The sequence below is a fragment of the Octodon degus genome, unplaced genomic scaffold, assembly GCF_000260255.1.
Source record: "Octodon degus isolate 3935 unplaced genomic scaffold, OctDeg1.0 scaffold00016, whole genome shotgun sequence".
NCBI classification, from domain to species: domain Eukaryota; kingdom Metazoa; phylum Chordata; class Mammalia; order Rodentia; family Octodontidae; genus Octodon; species Octodon degus.
This window is the reverse complement of record NW_004524592.1, coordinates 25,044,276-25,067,721: the sequence shown is the minus strand read 5'-3', so window position 1 is coordinate 25,067,721 and position 23,446 is coordinate 25,044,276. Positions and strand designations below refer to the sequence as shown.

General features: G+C 41.9%; 1 protein-coding gene across 2 annotated transcripts in view; it reads left to right on the top strand.

The window, feature by feature from the left end:
* The window catches only part of Arhgef38 (Rho guanine nucleotide exchange factor 38), a 130,354-nt gene that overhangs the window by 27,105 nt on the left and 79,803 nt on the right, over nt 1-23,446 (top strand). For both annotated transcript variants that reach the window (XM_023710128.1, XM_004626706.2), the window contains exon 2: nt 9,453-9,640. In XM_023710128.1, coding sequence (XP_023565896.1) covers nt 9,453-9,640 — 188 coding nt within the window. The remainder of the gene's footprint in view (nt 1-9,452; nt 9,641-23,446) is intronic.

The following is a 23,446-nucleotide window of genomic DNA, read 5'->3' as shown; positions in this document are numbered from 1 at the left end:
GCTCTCTGAGTGAAGTATATCATTACAAAAAAATTTATGGCTATTCTGGTTATAAAGACATTCTACTTTTCTGGAAGTGTTTATTTTACCACCACGTTTGAGGCATTTTTCTGCACATGCAATTTTAGAGTGAATTATTTCTTCTAATAATATGTTTGAAAGTATTATTTGAGTCTTTTCTTGCTTTTATCAGTACCATTCTGAAATCAGTCACGATGCTAATTGTTATTTCTTTTTTGTACACATTTGGCCATGTTTTCCCCTGAGTACTTTCAAGATCTTTTATTTATTTTTGTTGTATTGAAACTTCAAAATTCTACATCTAGGTATAGTTTCTAATTTTATCTATCTCATTTGTTTTTCACTTGGAAATTCTGACTCAGAGGATGGCTTTCAAAAATTTTAGAAAATTCCCAGCTATTAGCACTTCATGTATTACCTCCTTTTTATACTCTCAGTTGACCCTTCTGTAGATTCAAAAGAACAATTGTTTGAATTTCCCAGTCAACTCCCCATGTCTCCTGAACTGTCTCTGATACTTTACATTTCTTTCTCCCATGCTATGTGATTTACTATCTTTATTTGCTTTTTCAGCTCTGTATAATTTCCATTTTACCCTCACATTGAATTTTTTGTTCCAGTCAGTTTTCAATTTTGATTACTATGAGTTTTATATTTTGAAGTTTATATCATAATTTGAAAATCTTCTACATTATTTATAGCCTCTTATTTCTTGCTTTTAATTTCACACTAGTCTTTGTTTCTGAGACCTGTTAACTACACTTTTTATAGCTCTGTGTAATACTTCTGATATCAAAAGATACGGCAAGCGTAACCGAACAACCTCTGTGCTGACTCATCGTACCCCGCTTCCTTGTGTGCCTTGGGTTTCTTTTTCTTCGTTTTACTTTGTACTTTTTGTGGCGTCATGTTTCTTTTAACGTGCCTAACTCTGGGAACTACTTGAAGTCTGGGCTAAATTTCATTGAATTTTGTCCTTCATTTTTTTCTATTTTATTTAAGCTTATTGATTTCTTTTTGTTATCTCGATGGAGTAGAGGGCAGAAGGATCCTGACCCAGTACAGGTGACACTCCTGCCCTACCACTCAGCTACGCCCCCTGCTCTAATGAGAGTCTTAAATCATTAGTTTCCAGTCTTGATTCTTCTCATGAATTTAAAGCCACAGATTTTTTGCAATAAGTAGTAATTTTATCATTAGAATAAATACCTTCTATTTTCTTTTGTGATTTCTTCTATGTCCCATTATTAACTCAGGAGTTTTGCTTTAATTTCAACACAAATGAACCACTGTGCTTTATTTTTATGTATTTCTACTTCAATTGCATTACATTTTTGTTCTTTGTTTACTGAGATTTTCACTTTTATGATTTAGAATGTGGTTTATTTTCATAATATTTACCTTAAAAAGTCCTTCAAAAGACTGCAATCTCCAATTATTGAACATAAATCATTTTTTATTCTAACTGGTCTGTCAATTACTGAGCTATAGTTAAAATGCCACAGACAGGAGTGAAGTCTTGAACGCAACTTTGCCACTATTTTGTCAGTGTGCCATGAATCCATATGCTCCAGGACCCACAGAGTTAGAACTCTCACAACTTCCTAAGGAACAGATGACTTCATCATTGTATAGTGTTCATTGTTACATTTATTTTGAGGTCCACTTTACCTAATAAAAAAGCTACATGATCTTTCTTTTTCACTGGAATTGGCTCAGCATAGTACTCCATGGTGTACAAATATCACATTTTGTTCGCCCATTCATCTGTTCATGAACATACAGGCTGCTTCTAAGGCTTACCTACTAGGAATTGTGCTGCTAAAACATGAGTGTGAATGCTCACTGTAACACGAAGTCTTTATCTCTTTCAAGAAGATACCTAGAAGGGCAATAGCTGGGTCAATGAAATTTCTATTTTTAGCTTTTTGGAATCTCCACACCAAACTTCAGCGGTTGTGTCAGTTTACATTTCTACCAACAATGTAGAAGTGTTACTTTTTCACTCCATTTGTTATTATTTAATTTCTTCATGATGGCTATTCTATCAGGAGCAAGGTAAAATCTCAGTCTTGTTTTAAATTTCCCTTTTGCTAACACCAGCAATATTTTTTTCATGTGTTCACTGGCTATCCATTCTTCTGAAAAGTATCTCTTCATTTCAGTTGCCCCTTTTGGGTTTGGATCTTTTATTTTGAGGGTTGTAATCTTATTAAGTTCTTTATATGCTCTAGATATTAGTCCTCTGTTCAAGGGATAGCTGGCATAATGCTTTTCCCCTTCTGACAGTTTTCTCTTGACTTTGTTGTTTCTTTTTCTGTTGAGAAGCTTTTAATTTGACGTGCTCCCATTTGCTGATGCTTGATATTATGTCTTAAAGGATTTGGGTTTGGTCAGAAAGTCCTTGGCTCTACCTAGGTCTTCAAGGGTTTTACCTTCCAGCAGAGTAAGTGTTTCTGTTTTAACATTTAAATTGCGGGTCTATTCTTATTTTAGTTTAGTACCTAATGAGATATATTGGTCTAGACTCAATCTTCTACACGAGGATAGCCAATTTTCCCAGCACTGTTTGGCAGGCATGCTGGCACAAGACTATAATCCCAGCACTCAGGGAGCTGAGGCAGGAGGGTCGTTTCGAGTTTGAGGCCAGTCTAGGTTACAAAGTGAGTTCAATTCTAGCCTGAACCTCATAGTGAGACCCTGTCTCAAAGAGTCAAAAAAAAAAAAAAAAAAAAAAAAAAGAAGAGTCCATCTTTCCTTCTGTTATGTTTTTAGCCTCTTTGATTTTTTTATTAATACTTGTTTAAGACATGTAACTACTACTTTCTTTTTGAGTAATAGGTGCGATGTTTTTAAACTACTGCATCTCCAGCTCCTAGAATAGTTTGAGGCTCACAACAGATCCCTAATCATTATGTACTAAGCATTCTATGACTTTGGATCGCAAACCCCTATGACATCCAGTCAGTGCCCCTGAATACTGTAATGTATTAGGGAAAGATTTCTTTCTGTCATCACCCATAGCCAAGACTGAAAGAGACTGTATTGATATCTTTTCTTCCCACACGTGTTTTCTGTTACCAACTCTATTTCCTTTCCACACCTTTCCTTCGGTGTGCTCTCTTTTCCTGGTCTTGGCTTAAAAAAGAACCATAGGTGTATTTTTATCTGTTCAGGAATCAGCTCATGAAAAACTCATGGCAGGGTAGACATGGGGTAGGCGGGAGCAGTGGCTACCCCAGTTAGGCAGCCGTCATGCTGTTATGATGAGTGAAGACGTGCACGCTCCCGTAGCTCACAGAAAGTTTCCAGTATCTGCTGCTAAAAGTGAGAAGAAAGTGTTGCAGAAGGTTATGTGTAGGAGCCCATTGTTGCCAAGAAATAACCAAAAACTGCTATGGTTATGTGTTCATATATGCACTGACATGTTTTGGAGAGATTACACACCAGATGAGGAAACAACAGTAATACAATGAAACCTGTAGCACAGCTAATCTGCATCTAATGATAGCAAAGTACATTTTCGTGGGCTATACTCTAATGCTGGGCACTTTTGCAAGTATTAATAGACAATAACTCATTCAATTTTCAAAACCATTTTATAAGTTTTTGCTAATATTTACAGATAAAGAAATTTTTACAGAAAGATATAAATATCTAGTCCAAAGGAACAGATAAATGGTAGAGGTAGAATTTGGGGGATTTTATTGGGTTTAAAAGATAGTCATCATTTTTAAAAGTCAGTGCGCACACGACAGGAAACAAAAACGCAAGAAGCAAAGAACAGTCATCTGCAGTCATAAGCAGCTCAGCTGGACATGTCCTGGGTCCCATGTGTGTACCCAACATGTCATTGTGTGTCGCTGAGATTGTACAATGTCTACCACACTTTGCCATGCATCATGAATATTCATTAACTCAAAACCCCAAAGCTCCAAGAGTATTTTTGATCACTGAGAATAGAATACACAACACCAACTCAGTCTGTTAGAAAAAAAAATTATAATCCTGCTTTTCTTGGGTACAAAAAATTTGCTGAAGATAATAATGGCAGTAGGCCTCTAGACAGAAGCATCAGCAGAGTTATAATTAAAAGACTGCATTCCCTTAATGCCTAATTTAAAATGAGACATAAAGCAGCTGAGCACACCAAGCATGTTTCTGAGTGTTCAGATCTCTGCTATTAATATACTGCAGGAAGGTATGTTCCACTGAATTATGCACGCATGCCCATGGTATATCTAGAATATGCACATGTGCCAATGGTTCTCAGCAAAATGTAAGCCAGAACACTTCATGCACATCTCATATACTTCTTCCTGCCCCTCTGCTGATCTCAAGACAAGCCCTGACACACTGCCCAAAGGTGAGTCACAGCCTTACATCCAACAGGCATCTTTTCTATCAATATTAGAAAAAAATGGCAAATAGGCTAAATTACTAATTCTATTTTTTTTAACTTGTCATCTATAGATCTGTGGATGGACATCTATAAATCTTAGGTGTTTTGCAGTCGAGCAAGAACACACAACAAAACCAAGTACTTCACTGAAAATGCACACACACACCTATGGTCTAAAACTATCATCCAGATGAGAAGAGAGTAGTAAAGGACCCATCTCCTCGCCTTTTCTTTCTCCCTGCCCATTCCAGAGACTAACTTCAGGACTGTGCCTACCTCCAAGAGGCAGCCTTAATAGAGGTCACTTCTAGAAAACAGTTCTTCTTAAAAACAAAAGAAATTTGAACTCACATGGTCTGACTCCAAAATCTGTGCGATGATCCTCTATACTTATTACATGTATATATTATGTTTAAAATGGCAAAAGTAAAGTAGTCACGCTTCTTGAAATCCACATGTGATTATCTTCTATACCCCACCACTCCTACCTTGGGCACCTTTCCATTTCTCCAACAGTCTGTTCCTCTTCTTGTGGGTACCCAGGCCAGTCAAGCTTCTCAGGTGGCAAAGCCCTGAAGCCCCCTGACTTCTCTTGCCAAGAGCCTCTGGTGTTTCTTTTCCTCTTATTCTCCTGTCTGGATGTAGCTCTCCCATTATTTAAAGCCAAGCGTTATCTTGACACAATGGCAAATATAAAACTATAGGATAATTGTTTTCTTCAGGTGGTGGGAAATTTTGCAAGTACCTTGATTTGTGATGGATCATGTCCCAATAAACCCATCATAGCTTCATATGAGGAAATGCAACTTACATACCAACCTAATAAAGAGAAAAATAGCTTAGCCTAACCTGCCTTAAACATGCTCTGAACTCATGGTACTCTATAATTAATTGGACACAGTGGTCTAACAGAAAGCCCATTTTATTCTAAAATGTGAATATTCTAAAGTGTGGATGTCTGGTGTAATTTATTGAATACTATACTGAAAGTGAAAAACAGAATTGCATGAGAGTAAAATTTAAAAATCTTCATTGTACCATCGAAAGTTGAGGGCCGTATGCACAGAGAAACTCTCTGACTGCTGTGCCTATGGAAATACTTCAGATGCGTATTGTTTTGTAGGCCCGAAGGAACCTCCACTGTATGCTGCTGTTCAGCCAGCTCAGCCTTCATGTTAATACGGTGCTGGTTTTCGCTCCTGGCTTACAGATGAGAAGGACAAGACTCTGTAGGCACAGCTAAGTCACTCCTAACATCCTCTCTGGTGTGGCAGCAGAGCTAATCTGCAATCTGATTTTCCTTTCTCCCAACACAGCAATCTTCTTTAACATGAGCAGCCTTGGGCAGCACTCTGGGTATGTTTCTGATAAAATTCAGTAAAATAGTGAAAATTCTTGATCATTGCTAGACAAATAAATCTTCACAACAACACTGTCCTTTATTTACACTTTTGTGAAGTTAGTAACGCATGATACTAGATTGCCTAGCAACTGATAGCAAACCTTAACTAGACAGGATGTTCATCTCAGGAGTGAGGTAGTTTGTTTGCTTTAGGCACTGGGCCAAGTCCCACCTTCATATATTTGATTGATTTCTTAGCTTCTTGGTCCCCAACATGTTCCCCTTTTCCATTTTGTTTTTTTAGAGATGGGAAAAACTTTCACTGCAGTTAGAGAAGCTGTATTTAGAGACGTCTTTAAAGGACCTTTACATACTTGAAGCCAGGCTAAAGGTTGTAGCTACTTGAATTCAGCAAAATAACCCAATATAGTCCAGTAGTTCATAATAGTAGTGGGATATCGGCAGAACTGGCAATTGTCAGAAGTTGCTGACTTGAGCCTTTCACAGCTCAACAAGTCAATATGGCATTACTTTTATACTTCATGTTCATATTTTTCTGCTGAATTGTTAAGACTAAGTTAAAGCAAGACCTATATAACTAAAAATATAACTTTTTTATCTGACAGTCAAATCCCCTCAGGATTTATGCTGCAACCATGTATAGCACCTTGCAGATCTTTTGTCAGTGTCAGCCATCTGGATGAGTCACGGCCATTTCTTGACAAATTTGCTCTCTATGAAAGTCTGAGAAAAATTTTTTCTCTGGGTGACTCTCTTTAGGCACACTCTACATCATCAAACACCTTCCCCTGTGGCATTATAATCTCCATGATCACAAAATTTGGGACACCACTGAGTTATAGGACGTCACAGCACAGGTTCTCTTATGTCCTAAGTCTTCACTGACCTTGAAGTACTAGGGCCAAAATAGAGGCTATCCTTGTAGCTCCTCTATTTCTCTAATTCTTAGTCTGCAAACTTTAGTTGTTAAACATCCAGAAGAGAAGAAAAATAAATCTTGAGGTTAAAAAAAAAAAAGAGAGATTTGGCAGAGTCAGATACACAACAATATTTCCCTCACAATGGTGTATTTTAATTGCAAAAATTTAAATGACCTTTTAAATTCAGTTCTACCTTGGCTTTAATAGTTTTCTTCAACTTTAGGAAAGCATTAGTTCTTTTTTTCTTCCTTTGTGCCAGCCCTATAGCAGCAGAATAGCAGCAGCGAATGGTTTCGGGAAAGCATTAGCTGTAAAAGGTCTGATTTCTCTCCTTTTCTACGTACTTAGCTTCTCTTTTTCTTTGCCTCAAAATAAGATTAGTATAGCCAACTGCTTCTAACTTGGGTAATATGTGTTGGTGATAGTGTGTTGTAATTTACTCACTAAAATTTAATGTAACTCAAACAAGAATTTTGACGGTAGAGAAAGATCGTAGAAAAACACAACTTAATATCCACAAGGCATTGTGGAGAGTTTGTTGGTTTAAGAACTGCAAACACAGGAACTGCTTAGACATCTAACTGTAAAAATGATGCAAGTCTTTTCTCCTGCAATAACCCAGAGGCAAAAGAGCAACAGAGGTGTGGCACAAGGTTCCACAGCTCCAGATTCCCCGAGAAGTTTCTTACAGTTGCAAGGAGAAGTTTCTGAAGTTGACTATCTTGACTGATAAATGTATTTCAAGCACCTTGACTCCCCAGATTGGTTCTGAACAAGAGGCTGGGAAATTTAGAAAATCTGAGTAGGTTTTAATTTAAAAATTTGGATGCAATTCAGATTTTAAAGGGTAGCACTTGGAGCATCTGTGAGACACAGAGAGTGTCCCTGAGTCCTGGCATTCAGAACTGAAGGGGACCTGAGAGTGCTTTGGGCATATTCCTGTGCCAGAGATCAAGAAAGATGCATGCTAGTCTCATATAATTGAAGAATTATTTTTAGAAGTTATGCAAGGTTTGGAGCTTGGAGAAGCATCGACAAGAACAGTTTTTCAATAGTGTTTTCATTTTTCAGATAGTGTTAAACTATAATGGGGAATTTCCCATGTCTGTATGTCGGGGCTCTGCCAGGAAGAGCTCTTTCTGTGTATAGTGCCATAGACTTCGAAGAGTAAGACAAGTGATTCCTTCCCCCGTTCACCCTCTCCCAAGCTGCCCAGTCATTTCATTATGCAATATGTTTTGCACTTTAAACATAGTTTTTTAAAAAAACGGAAAGACTCACGACAGTTATTATATAGTCCTGCCTCCTCTTTTATCCCAAATAATTCAGAGTCGTGGTATCCACTAATAACACATCCCGTTAAGTCTGGGACACGGAGGGTCATATTTCTACTTTCCAATAAAATAAAAATAATATGAATTATCAAGTATTGCAGCATTTTCACAACACAGGTCAAGGTGTGGAGGCTGAGGAACACTCCTACACCAATTCTCCCTCCTCATGTGGGTTATCTCTTCCTCTATGGTCCTCCTGGATGATTTTTTTTTTTTTTATTGAATGGCTCAAGTCTTGTAGAAGTGTGCACTATTCATGCTGTTCATCAAAATCACTCTCTTTCCTAATAAAGGACAGATCACTACAGGGTCTAGAAGTATCTTCATTCACAATCTGAGCTGTCCAAAGGTCAGTTAGGACAATTAGATGTTAGGGTTACTTTTAAAGCATTTTCCACAGATGTGTGATTATTGACTCTTTTGCTGAACTCCCAAAGTTGAGAGAGAGAGAGAGAGAGAGAGAGAGAGAGAGAGAGAGAGAGAAGAGAAAGAGAGAGAGAGAGAGAGAGCCAGAGTCATTACTTTTTGAAGTGTTGGCTCCTATCAGTGGAGCAGAATGCTTGCATTGAACCACGAACTTCTCCGCAAATGTCTCTCCAGTGCACTTTCATTCGAGAGCCATCTAAGAGAACACTTCTTTCCACTTTCACTTCAACAGTGTGACCTGTACCTTTTTTATACATATTCTTTATAGGTCATTTTATAAAATTCCGTTGTTTCCATTTTTAATTTTATTAATCCATATTTGCATTACATGATGACTACCCTCCTTATGGGAAGTTAGCACATGTGCATTGAAACCCAGGCTACGTGGGAGGCATGCCACTTGTCTCACCATCTCCTCAGTGCTGTAAGTTTTGAGTTAAACCTTGAAATAACAAGATATGCCGTGAAAACATCTTAGCTGGAACTTTCATTCACTACAGCCCCCAGTCCCCATGGGTTCTGATTTGAAATAATAAGAAAAATCCCTCGTGTGCAATTGTTTCTTGTTTCTTCGCTTATTACCTACCCGAGGATGATGTGTAATTATTTTTAAGATTAGGAATGAACAAAATCGCAAGGTGTTTCAGTTACTAATGAAAGTCTTTCCTTAATGTCAAAAGCAAGCATGCCTCCAAGCTCTGAATTGTATTGTTTTGATTCACGTCAGGGCTGAAGATCAGTTTGATAGTCTCAGATCCCAGCAATGAGATATTTTGAAGCAGGGACGGTGGCTTTGGAGTGCTGTTTAATGTCTTGTCTTTGTCACAGTTTGCTGGGTTCCGACCTTCCTGGAAGACGAGGGGCAGTTCCCGAGGTCTCCCAGCGCAGGCGCCCTCAGCCCTGCCCCTCCCTTGTCTGTAATCCCCAGTGACCTCAGGAAGGTCTGTCTTCCGTGTGTCTCACCTGGGCATGATTTCACTTCGCAGAAAAGATGAGCCCACAGGCCACTGGCCCCTCGGCTGCAAGCCCGAGCCCCGAGGAGGAGCACGAGGTGGAGAAGATGATGGCCCGGCGGGCGAAGATCATCGAGGAGCTGATCCAGACCGAGAGGGACTACGTCACCGACCTGGCGCTGTGCGTGAGGGAAGTGGTTCAGCCCCTGAGAAACAAACAGGTACCCAAACACTTGAGAAAGCTTTACTCTTGGTTTTTGCTTCCCATTTTCTAAATAAGACCACACGCACCATAAATGGAAGTGTCTTTCCCCTCAGTTGCAATACTACCAAGATGCAGCACCAGGCAGAGCCCTGCTCGTAGCAAGCCCGGACACCACTTGTCTCTGACCGTTCGCGGAGGCTGCATTTTAAAAATATTGATAGAAATCGGGCCTTTCAAATGCTTTGAAATTTCTGCGTTCTTCCTTGTATTTCTGTGACTGGTAGCAAATATTGAGCAATGGGCTAGGAATGATGTGCTCAATTTAATTCAATCATAATCATAGTTTTAGAAGAGAAAAACAAGAGTACCCTCCACATGCACACTTTGAGAGCGCTATTGTTTCTATTTAAGTAAAACTCAACATAAAATTTATGAATGTGGGTAAAAATTTTTAAGTTAATCATTATCTCCTTTAATCAAGGTCTTTCCAGGAAATTTCCTGGGAAGCATCAGAATAGAGGCAAAGTGATATTTACCTTGGAATGAACGCACGTGCAAGGCGCGCCTGAACACACACACACACACACACACACACACACACACTCACAGGAGTCATTCATTCACACTCACGTGCCTGAAATGTGACTTGGCTCTTCAGCCTGCGTTACAGCTTAGTGCAAGCAAAGGCCTGCCCTGGGGGGTCGCTTCCTGCCCTGGGGGGTTGCTTTCTTTCCAGCGCTGGGAGGACAGCAAACTACAAAAGCCTATCAGGCCTGGTAAGCATAGCTGAGGATATCAGAGGATGGACCAGGTGGAAACAAAGGAGCTGCCCAGAGGCAGCCACTGCGAATCTGGCTGGGGAGCTCTGGTGGACCCCTTTTTGGATACATGTGTATGCAAAATCTACGTGGAGAGATAAAGCTATGGAAGCTATTTGAGATAGACTTGCTTCATTCAGACGTGCCTGTGTCCTCTCCTGGCTTCTACTACGTTTACAAGTGTTTTTCTACTATTACTGATGCCAAGATGCATGTCAGTTTGAGGGTCTTTTGCCTTGTTTTTTTTAAAAAATGCAGACCTAGAGGCTGGGGGAGATAGCTATAAGCTCCTGCCTGGCAAGCACAAAGACCTGGGTTTGATTTCTGGTAGCACGTGCTGTGTTGGCTAGGGAACACTGGGCACACCATGTGGGCCCTGAAATTGGGCATGGTGGTGCACGCCTGTAATCCCAGCACTGGGGAGGCTGAGACAGGAGGGTCACTATGAGTCTCAACTGCATAGCAAGACCCTGTACCAAATAAATAAATAAATAAATAAATAAATAATAAATAATAAAAATTATGGTTTATCTCTTACTATTTTAAAAGGCCTTTTGTACATTAGAGTTATTTTTTCCATGTTATATGTCACAAGTAATTGTCCTAATTTGTCTTTGTCTTTCTAATCTTGTTTAAGATACATGTTTACCTTGTTTTAACCATTCTAGCATAGTTTAATATATCCAACTTTATTGATTATGGGCTTCATATCTTAGTATATACTAAGAGATTATAGAAATATTGCTAACTAGTTGTCCAATGACATCAATTAACCCCACTGCCAGTACTCACAACATTTAGAAATAGTTTATAATTTTTTTTCTTTTGAAACAAGGTCTCCCTCTGTAATTTAAGCTGGCCTTCAACTCCCTACATAGCGCAAGCTGGCCTCAAACATGCATAAATTGTCCTGCCTCAACCTCCTGAGCACTGGAATTACAGGCAAGCACCACCACACCCAATGAGTTTATATTTCTTAACACAGGACTTTTCTCAAATATACTAGAAAAAATGATACAGGTCGTACATTAGGGAAGCAATGGTATATATCAAGGGATCTTTGATATAAAAGTTGGTTTTGGTTAAGGGAGTATGTACAAGACCGGCAAGATAGAGAGTGGACTAAGTGCCTGCTTAGGCAAGCACAGGGACCAGGGTTTGATCCCCCCACCACATGCTGCATGGGTACCAGCCCCAGGCCTGGGCACACCAAGTTGGCCACTGAGACCAGGCGTGGTGGTGCACCTCTGTAATCCTAGCGCTGGGGAGTCTGAAAACAGGAGGATCACTAAGAGTCTGAGCTACATACTGAGACCCTGTACTAAATATATTAAAAAAACAAAAGACAGTGTGCACAGAGCAGTCTGGTAAGGCAGGCGTGGCGATCTCTTGGTGAGGAAGGTGTCTTCAGGTTTGCCCCATGAGTTCTGAAACTGGGGATTGAACTCAGATCCTTGAGCTTGCCAGGGAAGCGCTTATTCCACTGAGCCATCTCCCCGGCCCTGCCCCATGAGTTCTTAGTGCACCTGTACTGTGAGTGAAGCCATCCCCAAGGTTAATGAATATTAACCTTCTCATTTAGCCTTCACAGCTCTTATGCCAGAAAGTTACTACCTACTTCCTTAAAACCTGGAAATTTCTTATGAATTCTGTAAAAATGTCAATAATATTCATGGCCAAAACTAAAATTTGCTCTCTGTGTCATTGCTCAATATACAAAAATATTAATAGTGCTGAGTCAATGTCATCTCTAGTATTGGCTATCTTAAAAACAGACAAACAAATCAACAAACCAAAATGATTTTCAGTCCTAAAAGAGTTATCCATATTTGCTATATTGCTATTATTCTCTTCTTAAATTATATATCAAATATTTAATGTGTTTAATGGTGTATCAAAATAAGCATGGCTTACCAAAAATCTGTGAGGAGATATAAAAATATTAAAAGATTAAATATACAGGAACATGCCTTCCCTTGAATTCCTGTTTATTTATAGCCAAAGGAATAAGTTTATTTGATATGAAAATAGTGTGAGTCTTAAACCACCTACTATGCTCACATGCTTTTTATGTTTTGCTATCATTTTTCTTCTCCTGTTTCCTGCTTTCTCTATAGCTCTTATAAACAATTCTCAGAATAAGTGGCACAGACCATGTCAAATAAAGCATTTCCACTATGGTAACATTTATGCTAACTTATTTGGTTTGTTTAACTTTAGCTGTCAATTGTTTAAATTACAGTTCTCACAGTTGTTTATGGCATGTTAATTTTTCGCACACGGGCTCTTTGTTTAGATATCTGTCTTTTTCCTTCAGTCTGTCCTCTCCACTGATGCTGTAATAGCAGGGCATTGAAGGCATCTCCAAATTCGCATATCAGATAGGCTTTATTCTCAGTGCTTACTAGAGCTTCTAAGCTTTGATTAAGTGAACAAGTGCTCAAGAGCTCGTGTGACTGCTGAACACCAAGTAGTCACGGTACCACTCCTTCCTTCACTTCCGCCTCTTCAGTGTTGATCAGCTCCTTCCCTCCTAACCATTTAAACCATGTTCTGAGCACATAACTCACTTGTCAACACTTAGCATCAATGTATAGGAATTACACACAGGTTTTAGGTATCCATGGAAACACTACAAACCATGCTTCCTCAAGCCCAAGGTAACATAATATTTTAGATGTGTGTATCGGGTTAGGATGACACAGGGACATCATCTGACCACTGTCCTTTCTCTCTGTAAACACAGACTTAAACCCATCCTGACCTATAGGCACTCCACACAGGCAAAGACTGGGAGAAGGCAGCTGTGGGCTGAGGACAGCCCCAGCCTTGCAGGGCTCATCTTGGTGAGCTTGTCTGTGAATCTGCGCATGAAGGAGTGACCTCATTGAGCCCTGCGCGGCCCTGTTCTAGGGTGGTCCTGCCTGCAGACTTCACTGAGTCACGTCTCCTCACTGAGAACAGGCTCCAACGCGGCAGCCACACCAGCTGCCTGCCGCAGCACTATGAGAGGTCTGGCCGATGTACCCACACATGCAGGTTGAAGCATTTAGTGGGAAAGAAAGGGTTCTCATTTTCATCCACACAGGCTGACAAGTTTTGGGGCAGTAAGTCAAAATGAACCTTGATTAACCTGACAATGGAAAAAGGTTTAATGTGTCAGGAAAGGAAAGACAAAAAGGTGACCGAAAATAGCAGTGAGAGAAATTTTGGTGTGTGTCTTTATTTTTCTTTGTGTTTAATTATTTTTTCAGTGTCACAGACACATGTTGTACAAAAGCACCAAAAACGTCCAAGGGGAAACAACATCCTTTAGGCATTCAGGTCCTTCCCTGTGGGTGAGGAGCATTATGGGCTGGTCTTCAGCCTTCCACAGGTATTCTGTGCGTGGACATATCTATCCAATGCATGCCTGCTGCTTTGTATTTACACAACAAAAAGTCAGGCATATTTACTTGGGATTTGCTCATCTGTAGTGTAATTGTATGCAATATGCTTGGGATATTGTTTTCTGGGAGATGATCTTAAAATCTATCATTTGGCATTGACAGGAGTTCACTGCAATTTTCTGTTTAAATTTGGATGTGTTGCATGGTGAAAATGTCAAAATTTTCATTAGAAAAATAATAGAAGGAATTAATCACCTATAGTCCTTCTCAGAAATGAGCACTGTAAATATTTTGGTTTATCACCTAGGGAGAAACAGACACATTCAGACATATTCTGAAATTAGAATTGTACCATGCATACCATTTAGAACTTCTTCCCTATGGACAATATGTGTCTACACATTTATTTTTCAGTCATAAATGCTAAGTGTTAATTTAAGTGGATAAATAGTTTCCTTCTTTACTAAGCAACCGTAAGTTTGAGGAGAAGAATGCAACGGCTGTCCCTGGATTCACAGGCCCACAGCTGCGATGGCGCTGACCAGCACTTCACACATGCCTAGGTTCGAAGGGGATTGACTGCAGTCATGATGGGAGGACCCAGGTGGAGACCTGTCCTGTGTGACACAGAGCATACTGTCTGGATGTTCTATCAGGGCCGAGAGTGAGTGAGGCAAAGGGAGGTTGGGAGGCTGACCCGGGAGGCTGACGCAGGAGGATTCCGAATTTGAGCCCAGCCCCACAATTGATCCTAAGTGGCTGTGGTGGTGCATGTCTGTCATCTCAGCACTCAGGAGGCTGAGGCAAGAGGATTCACAAGTTCAAAGCCAGCCTGGGCTACATAGTGCATTCAAGGCCAGCCTGAACTGCCTGGTGAGATCCTGTCTCAAAAACAAAGACAGACAGACAAACAAAAACAACTTATTCTACTTAGTAAGACTGTCATGTGAAAGCTCTGGGATCCATTTCCACAAAAATTGGGAGGGGGGTACTTCAGGGCCCCGGGAATTCAGCTTCCTGCCAAGCCCCACCTTAGTGAAATTGTCGTCACTTCACCCATTAGATCAGCCACAGCCGTGAGGGGTACCCGTGAGGAAGGCTCACTGCTCCTCAGGAGTGTGGAGAGCTAAGGACAGTGTGCAAATGCATTACCATAGTGTGAGTGCTGCTCAGCTGTCCCCACGCCATAAAGCTGTGACAGTGAGGTGTCCACCATCTACCTGGTGTCCCGCAGACATCCAAGTGTGTTTGAGTCCAGCACATGACTTTCCTGGCCCTGTAAGGATCGCAGTGTTGGAATGATGCAGAGTGAGCCAGAAGTGACCCACAGAAGGGACATGGTTCCAGCACGCTGCAGAATGCCTGCACGTGCGTCGTGTTCTGCCCTTGCCTTAAGACTCACCTCCTGCTTGACTGAGACCCTGCAGGCCTAGGGCTTGTCTTCCCTGTGTCCTGCTCTGGCTGCCTGCATGGGAGTGACACCCCAGGGCACATGGTGTGGCCCGGCTTGAATCCCTGCCCTGTGCACCTTCTGAGGTGGCCTTGGTCTCTCTGCTCCCTCCCTCCCCACCCTGCCCAGCCCACTCCCCAGACTCCAAGTGTCCTAAGCAGGAAGCCACAGGCTAGAATGGAATGAAATTTGCTATTTTTATGAGCCAAGGTACAATTATGTTAGCACACTGAAATATTAGATAAAAACATCAAGGCAGAAATATTTTATCTAGTAATTATTAAAATACATTCTGCTTTCCTAGGTAGGTAGACAAAGGTGGATGTCCAATTAGGCTTCTCAAAGCACTTTACTAGCCAAGAATATAGCTTAGTAGTGCCGTGCACCTGGTAAGTTTGAGGTACTGAGTTCAATTTCTGGTACCAAAAAAAAAGTTCTTTACTACAATGATGCCTGCATGATACAGGGAGCCATATGGGAGCCAAAAGCGTTGGTCATGAGTTGTGTCACTTAGTGTTCTTGTCACAATTGTCCTCTCTAGCTGTCATCTTCACTTTTATTATATACAGAAATAACAGTCACTTATTTTGCTTAAATATGGAACTTTTTCTCTATTGCATCTTTTTCTATTATGCAACTACTCTTCAAGCCTGTGCCTTTCCAAATTTAGGGGGGTCCACTGTAGGCCTAAACTGTGTTCTACCGTGGCACACTGACCACGGCCTTCTTGCTGCTCCTAAGCCTGTCTCTTCCACACAACTGCCTTGAATGAGATAGAATGAAGCTGGTATCCAGTGGACCTGTCCTAACTGCACCAGCAGTTGCCTCCTCTGGTCATACCGTGTGCTGCGCAGCGCCCAAAGTCCCGGCATGGGTACCATAGTTTTGCAAGATGTAACCACTGGGGAAACCAGGTAAAGAATACACATGTTAACCCGGGCCTGTGGTGCATGCCTGTAATCCCAGGCTGAGACAGGAGGATCACGCCAAGTCTGAGCTGCGCAGTAAGATCCTAGAAAGAAAGAAAGAAAGAAAGAAAGAAAGAAAGAAAGAAAGAAAGAGCTCATACTTTTCTCTCTTTCTGTTTCTCTTTTTAGCAATATATTCCCTTTAAGTACATGCAAAATTTAAAATGCAAATCTAAATATTTTTCTTATTCTTTACTTTGTTTATTCTTCCAAACTTTTGAATTAATTCTCCTTTTATTGTGACTTTTGGGGCTGTAGAAATCACAGTTGAGGTTGTTGAGAAGAAATGCCATAATGCATTATAATCTGCATATCTTGGCTCTTTCTCGTGGTCTGGTTAGAACCCCAGGAATCCTTCTGGATCGTAAAGCCCCCAAGGGGAGCCAACTCAGTCTCCCTCTCCCCTCCATCCTCCATCTCATCTATTCCCTCCTACCACATAACTGGGAAGTTCCTGGGTCAGAGAACACAGAGACGCAAGCCAGGCTGATAATATCAAAATACAAGCTGGGCACAAAGCCGGAATGCAGAACACAAATAAGAATTGTCACTGCATTCAATGAAAATTCTGAGAAATGTTATAGGTTGGATCCAGAGTATGCTCGAGACTCACGTTGAAGGTTCAGTGCCCAGTGTAGCTGTGTTGGCTGAGGGGAGGACCTACTAGGAGGTGACTGGATCATGACTGCTCTAATTAACTCTCCAAAGAAGTCAAGGTCCGTGGTCGAAGAAGTCGTGACCAGTGGTTGTATTCAGACATGAGGTCTGATTAGATGAATCTGTTCACTTCTTGCTTTATCTAATAAGGAATAGCTGTGAAGGATACCCTTTGTCCATGGCCCCACCTGAATTTCTGACTTTCTGCCAGGCCTCAAAGATTCAATCCCTGCCCCCCTCTTGTGAGATCCAAGCATTTATCCCATACTCTGAACCATTGTTCTTCCACTTGGCCTCATGTCAGAAAAGTGAAAATATAAACAAGCGAACAACAAAACCTCAATAACATTTTTCTAACTTTTTCTAAAACTTTGTCAATAAAAGAAGTTCCTCCTTGTTGGAGAAAACTAGTTACGAAATGTTAAATTTAAAAATAAAAACTGGGCAAGTCAATGGCTCTGCTGGCCCCAACCCCACTGCATTCCTACACAACAGCTTGCCGGTCCCTCTCCATGCTGATACTTGGTCCTCAGGGCACCAGCTCCCTGCCCAGGAGGGACCTAGGGTCGGCATCCCAGAAGGCACAGGGTTTGTTGTCACTCTGGGTGCAGGTTCATTGAGTATGAAAGTGATAAACAATATTCTAGTATAGGAATCTTCTTTTTGTGGGAAGAAAATCCTTTATCTTTGCTTGTCCAGAAAGCCTCACTTCAAAAAAAAAAAAAAAAAAAAAGAGAGGAATTTTTTTCCCTCTTTGTATTTGAGTTTTCTGGCAGAAAGAAAATTTGCTGTTCCATTTATAAGCACCCCATAAGCTCTGGTTTAAGGCAGTTTCCGTTCCCACAATTTCTGTGATCTGTAGTCGCAATCCGAACCCTCTGGGCCACGTAAAGGAGATAAGTGAGTACCTTTGCCAGCTCCACACACACGCTGGGCTGCTCGGCATTGGAAAAGCGACCACAGATCTGCCTTGGGCTCTGCAAGCACTGGGCCTTCAGCTCACCTCCTCACGCTCCGAGCTCATGCTTGGGAAGCACGATTCTAACTTGTCTCTCTGTCTGAAGGGTAAGCAACAAACTCCCAGGGGCTGGGATTATCATAATGATGTCGTGAACCTTGCTAATGAAATGCTAGCGAGCTTGGGCACAGATCAATGTAGCCATGCATATCAATCCGGGATCATGAGTCCCAGGCTTTCCAGAATAGCACTGAATGAGGAACAGATGAACTTTAACCATCGATTAAAATCACACTGTAATAGTGGGTCAGAAAGGAAACACATATGGGGGAAAATAGGTTTTATTTATTAGTAACTATGCATTTAAAGCACTTTTGTTGTAGACAAGGCTGATGGTTATGTGAGGTATTTAAATAATTTTAGGCCATTTGGAGTAGCATAAAGACATAGGAAATGCACTCCTGGCCATCGAAACCCTAAGAGGTTCTTGGGGGAGGTGAAAAATCCCTTTGGCTGTGAGAAGACAATGTGTCCTGCAAAGCAATAATTGTTAAGTGCCAATAGAAAGGGCCTTTGGGGTTCAGAGAAGGAACCGATTCCTTCCAGAAAGATGAGCTGGGTGACACTGCATGGAGAATGTGTTATTTTAGTTGCATATGCAGATTAAAAGGTTAAATGTTTGTTAAATGCCCAACTCCTGCAGAGCCAGCTGGTGATTCTGTGAGATTCGAGAAGATTTATGAGACAGTTCTACTCTAGAGAGAGTTTATAAATCTGGTCAAAAAAATAGCTCAGGAACACAAAAGCACAAATAACAGTGCTCATGCGGATGACTGCTGTGAAGAGCACCTGGCTGCAAGCAGCTCAGGGTTAGGTATGCTAATTACTGCAATAATCACTGAAGCCCCAGGGGAAGACGCCAACTTCCTGCCTGTCAGCAGTACTGGACAGAGACCTCCCTGCTTTGCTCCCCTGCACACAGGTTTCCCTGCCACTCTGCCTGCCCTTTCTCCATTGTCTTTGCAGACTTCAGCTCCTGGGTCTGAACTCAAAAGTGGTCTGGGGCTCAGGCTGTGGCTTCTTCCTCCAGCTCACACTCACCCTGTTAACGGCCTGCCAGGTCTCTTGGTTTCAAATCCCACACGCACACTCACAGTTGGCAAGCTACAACCTAGCATTCCCTCGATGACCTACAGGGTCCTTTGAGAGCTGGTCCTTCATTCTCTGACCTCACCCACTCCTTCCTTCTGTTGCTTTGGACAAGCAAACGGTACTACTGCATGGCTCTGTCCATCTCCTTTGCCTTGAATGCTCCTGAGATAACATCATGGCAGGGTCATTTCCCTCTTCAAGGCTGTACTCAACAAAACATTCCCTGTCTTTGTCAGTCTTTTAGACTGGTTCCCTCTGAGTGATCCAGTTAAAAGGATTTCACAGGAAATCATTCACTAGAGAGATGATCCTGTGGAAGATCAGGAAAGGAGTGGAGAAAGGAGGGAAGATGACCTAAGGTCTACTGAGGAGTAGTTAGCTCTGCAGGCAAGGGTGGCTTCCATCCCAGGAGCCCCGGGAACGACACAGCAGGTGCATCTGAAGAGTACTGATCCAAAGACTCCCTCTCAACTGGTTGAGGGACACTGTTTAGAATGTTAATGCCTGGATATTTGCCTCAGTTCTTATCCACAGTAGCTATATCCACAGTAGCTGGATTAGCTCCTGCTACATGGAGAGTTATAAATATTCATTGATTTAAAAAAATAATGACTAGATGAATAATTTCAGGCAAGTAGGTGGTCCAGGAAGTCTTAGAGAAGGAGCAGATCTGCCCAGAGTAAGCTTCCCACAGATAAGCACAGGGTGGTGGTGGGGAACACAGCCCCTCAGGGAGTCCACAGGGCAGCATCCTGCGTGAGCTGCAAGGGGGACTTGAAAATGAGCTGCCCTTTTCATTGGATAGGTTCTTCTAAAAATAAAGTCACTAGTAAGGCCCAACAGGCCCTGGGCATAGAAATTTCCAGACCAAGAAATCTGACACTGTAGGAAATACATGCTTTTAATCAGAGGACTCTCTCATTGTGTTCTAAACCAATGAAACTTAGGTTTAGGAAGACTAATGTGGAGCTATTGGGTGGTTTTGTGGATTAGGGAAAGAGATACACTTAGGGCCTGATAGAGTTTAATAAAGGAACCAAAAACCAAACCAAACCAAACCAAACCAAACTCCTACACAGATGTTGTCAGTAGCATGGCTAATTTACCTGTGTCAGAGGCAGTGGGGCAGCAGAGAGAACTCACACTGACACTGAGGCTTGGAGTCTGGGATTTGGTGGTGCAGTCAATCCATTGGATGCCCAACGGTCTGCCTCACTCCAGGGCAGATCTGTGTCCATGCATCTCAGTGCACTCAACAAAATGGAGACTCTGCTAAGCTTAGAGCCTCTCCTGGAACGCAGGCACATGAAGGACCCAAGACTGGCACCTTGAGTTCTTAAGAAAGAGGTGGTTTTGCAGCAGGAAATGGGATAGAGCTGCAGTTGAGGGAGGGTGGGGGCATGGGTGAAGGAGCAACTGAGTAATTGCAGAGAGGGAGATGAAGCCCATTCTGAGTGTTTAACTTGAAGAGCATTTACTTGCCTTTGTCTTGGTAATCTTTCTCTCTGCAGTTTTCATATATATGTTTTCAGCACTGGGAACTGAACCCCAAGACCTCAAGCATACCAGGCGAGCGCTCTGCCTCGAGCTGTGCCTGTAGCCCTCTTGCTGCATCTTTATCACATAGGTGCTGAATGCTAGAGAAGAGACAAACGTGGTGTGGCCCTCAGCCTCCAGAATTTGTCTTAGGGCACAGCCAGACTTGTGGGTGAATAATTTAATTGTATTATGATTAATTTAGTTGCCCCCTTTCTACTGTCATGGCCTGCTTTGGTCTGTCAGGTGTGTGGTCACAGGTCACTTCCAAACAATCCCCTGAAATTGCCTTTGTAAGCTTCACATTTGGCAAACCACCTCCCACTCCGGTGGTTATTTTCTGGCTAAAGGATTGATGTCACTACCTCCACAGAGGCAGGAAGTGCATCCTTTTAACCCTCTGTTACAAACTTACCATCACCACTGGATTCTAAGTAAACAGGTGCCACCAGTGGAGTACAGTTGGTTCTTGGAGAGCTGGCATGCAGGAGAGAAAGCACAACAGCTGTGTGGCAGTCAGGCCCTGCTGGGGTCCCACGCTGGGAACGGGGGAGTCCACTGACAATTTTAAATTTGATTAACCTAGATACAGTGAACTGAGTGCAAAGTAAGTGAGACTCCCTGAGGGTGAAGGTGGGAAGTGACCACACCCTGGTGCTGTGGGGACGGACAGCATAAGTGCTCTCTGCAGAGACTTGCCCCCCGGCCCGAGAGCTTTGTCCCCAGTTCTTGCCTCAGCTTTCATCTGCCTTCGCTTCTTTCTCTCAGATCCTCTCACTCCTCTCCCCTGCTTCCATTTAATCACCTCAAGCTCAGTTTTCTTTGTTTAAATTTTGTAAAAGGTTTTCTTTTTACCAACTTCTCAAAATTATTTTCTCTCAGTTCAAGACTCGCCTAGTCTTTGCTTCTATTATTGAGAATCAGAACCTTGCAATTATGCTAAGCAGAAGGGAAAAAAAGCAAATGTTGGGCTAAGGCCGTTCCTAATACTGTAGTTCCTCTGAGACGTTACAGCTGAGGGTTGTAAATATTCCATCCTAAAGTTAAGAGTGCTGCTCTAAGCTCTCACTTGGAGTATGCAAATAGAAATGAGGGAGAATAAGTGTATATGTATGCACACACACACACACCGACACACACACTGACACACATACCCTCCCCCCCCCCACAGCACTCAAGTGATCAAAAGACAAAAGTGTTTGTCTCGTACACCATTCCCAGCCAGAAACTCTTAAATATTTTTGGCTATTCTGAGGGCAAACAAACACATATTTTTCTAATCATCCTCCTTATTGTTCCAAAAATGTTTCTGAATCACTCTTTCTTATCTTTTGGCAACATAACTCAAGTTTTGGTTCAATGTTTTTTCGAAAAGGATCACGCAGCATTCTAGCCCATCAGAAGGGCAATTGCTTGCGGCACTGCCTCTGTGTCCCCGGAGAATTTCATACAACTTCAGAGCAGGAACAGGTGGGACTCCTGATTACCACCAGCAAAGAGCTTTTTTCTGCCTTTCCCTGTGTCCAGGCAACTCAGAGTGACAAAGACAGGGAGAGGGACATTGGCCAACTACTACTTTTCAGGCAGGAACATCATCGGTATGAGCACTTTCCTTTTCTGTTGTTAGTCAAAACCCTCCAGGGTGCATTTTTTAATCCAGGGACTCCTCAGGTCCCAACACAGGCTGTGTTCTGCTCTCTCTTTATCTCTCTTGGCTCCATTCTTCCTCCTTCCCCTGCTGAGGTTCCTTCTGGAGCCCCAAGCCTTCCTCCTGCTGAAGCTGGCCTGGCCACTCCGACTGATGTCTATGTACATCATTTCCTCTCAGCCTGGAGCATTTCCGGGCAGTTATCAAGTAACTTGGGCCTTTAGTGGCAAGCTTAGCTATAAGGCTAAGCTGTGATAGATTCAATTTGTAGTCTCACTCAATTAACTAGTTTCAAGTCTAGTTTCACAGCAGGAAATTTCACACATAAGTCAGCAGTTTTGGGAGACCTGATGAAATAATGACTAGTTTACCCTGAAAAGCTTTGTAATCCGAAAGCAAACTTCTTGGGTAAAATACCTTAATAATTAGATAATTATCTGAGCTTGATGCCTGCCACGGCTTCGACCAACAGGCTCTTCCTCCACTTGGTCCAGTGTCTATAACCCTTCCTGTTTTTCTCACTACCTTGTTCTTTCCTCTCAGAAAGTCCCTGTTGGGTCTCCTTCTTGAGTCTATATTTTATATACTTCAGCAGTCCTCCATTGTTGCAACCTCAGTATCACTGGGCTTTGACTGTTCCAGTACTAATGGCGGATCTAGCTGAGGGACCCATCTGGGTCTCACTTACGTGGGTCTCAAGTGCATAGAACTGCATCGTAGACAAGTACACTGGGCCAAGGTTCCAGAGAGTCGTCCCAGGTGGAGTTGCCTATTTGAATTAGAATGCTGATCACTACAGTAAGTATAGAGTCTAAAGTGGCCAAACTAAAACCTAGATTTACTGCCAAACCACCCCAAACAGGAATATTTCTCTTCTAGAAATAATTTCCAGAGGAGCATTGGTTGGTGGCAATCACCAGCAGCGATGCTGTTTATTCTCTTCTGTCTTCTACAAGTGTTGTATACAGGTCATATACATCTATGTAGAACTTTTAAGTGGTGTGATTTTGATTGGAGGAGCCTAAAATATATTTTCAAACTGAAGTCAGGGTAGTAACATCTAACAAAGGAGTTTTAACAAAGATTAATTACCTTAATTCAGTCATGACACTTATAAAATGTATCATAAAAAAAGTAGTCATAAAATGGTCTACAATCTGAGGTACAGGATCTCAGGATAAATCCTGAGGGGATTTCACTGACCTTCTCAGACCCAAAAGCTACAACTCTTGTTGCATAGGTCTTG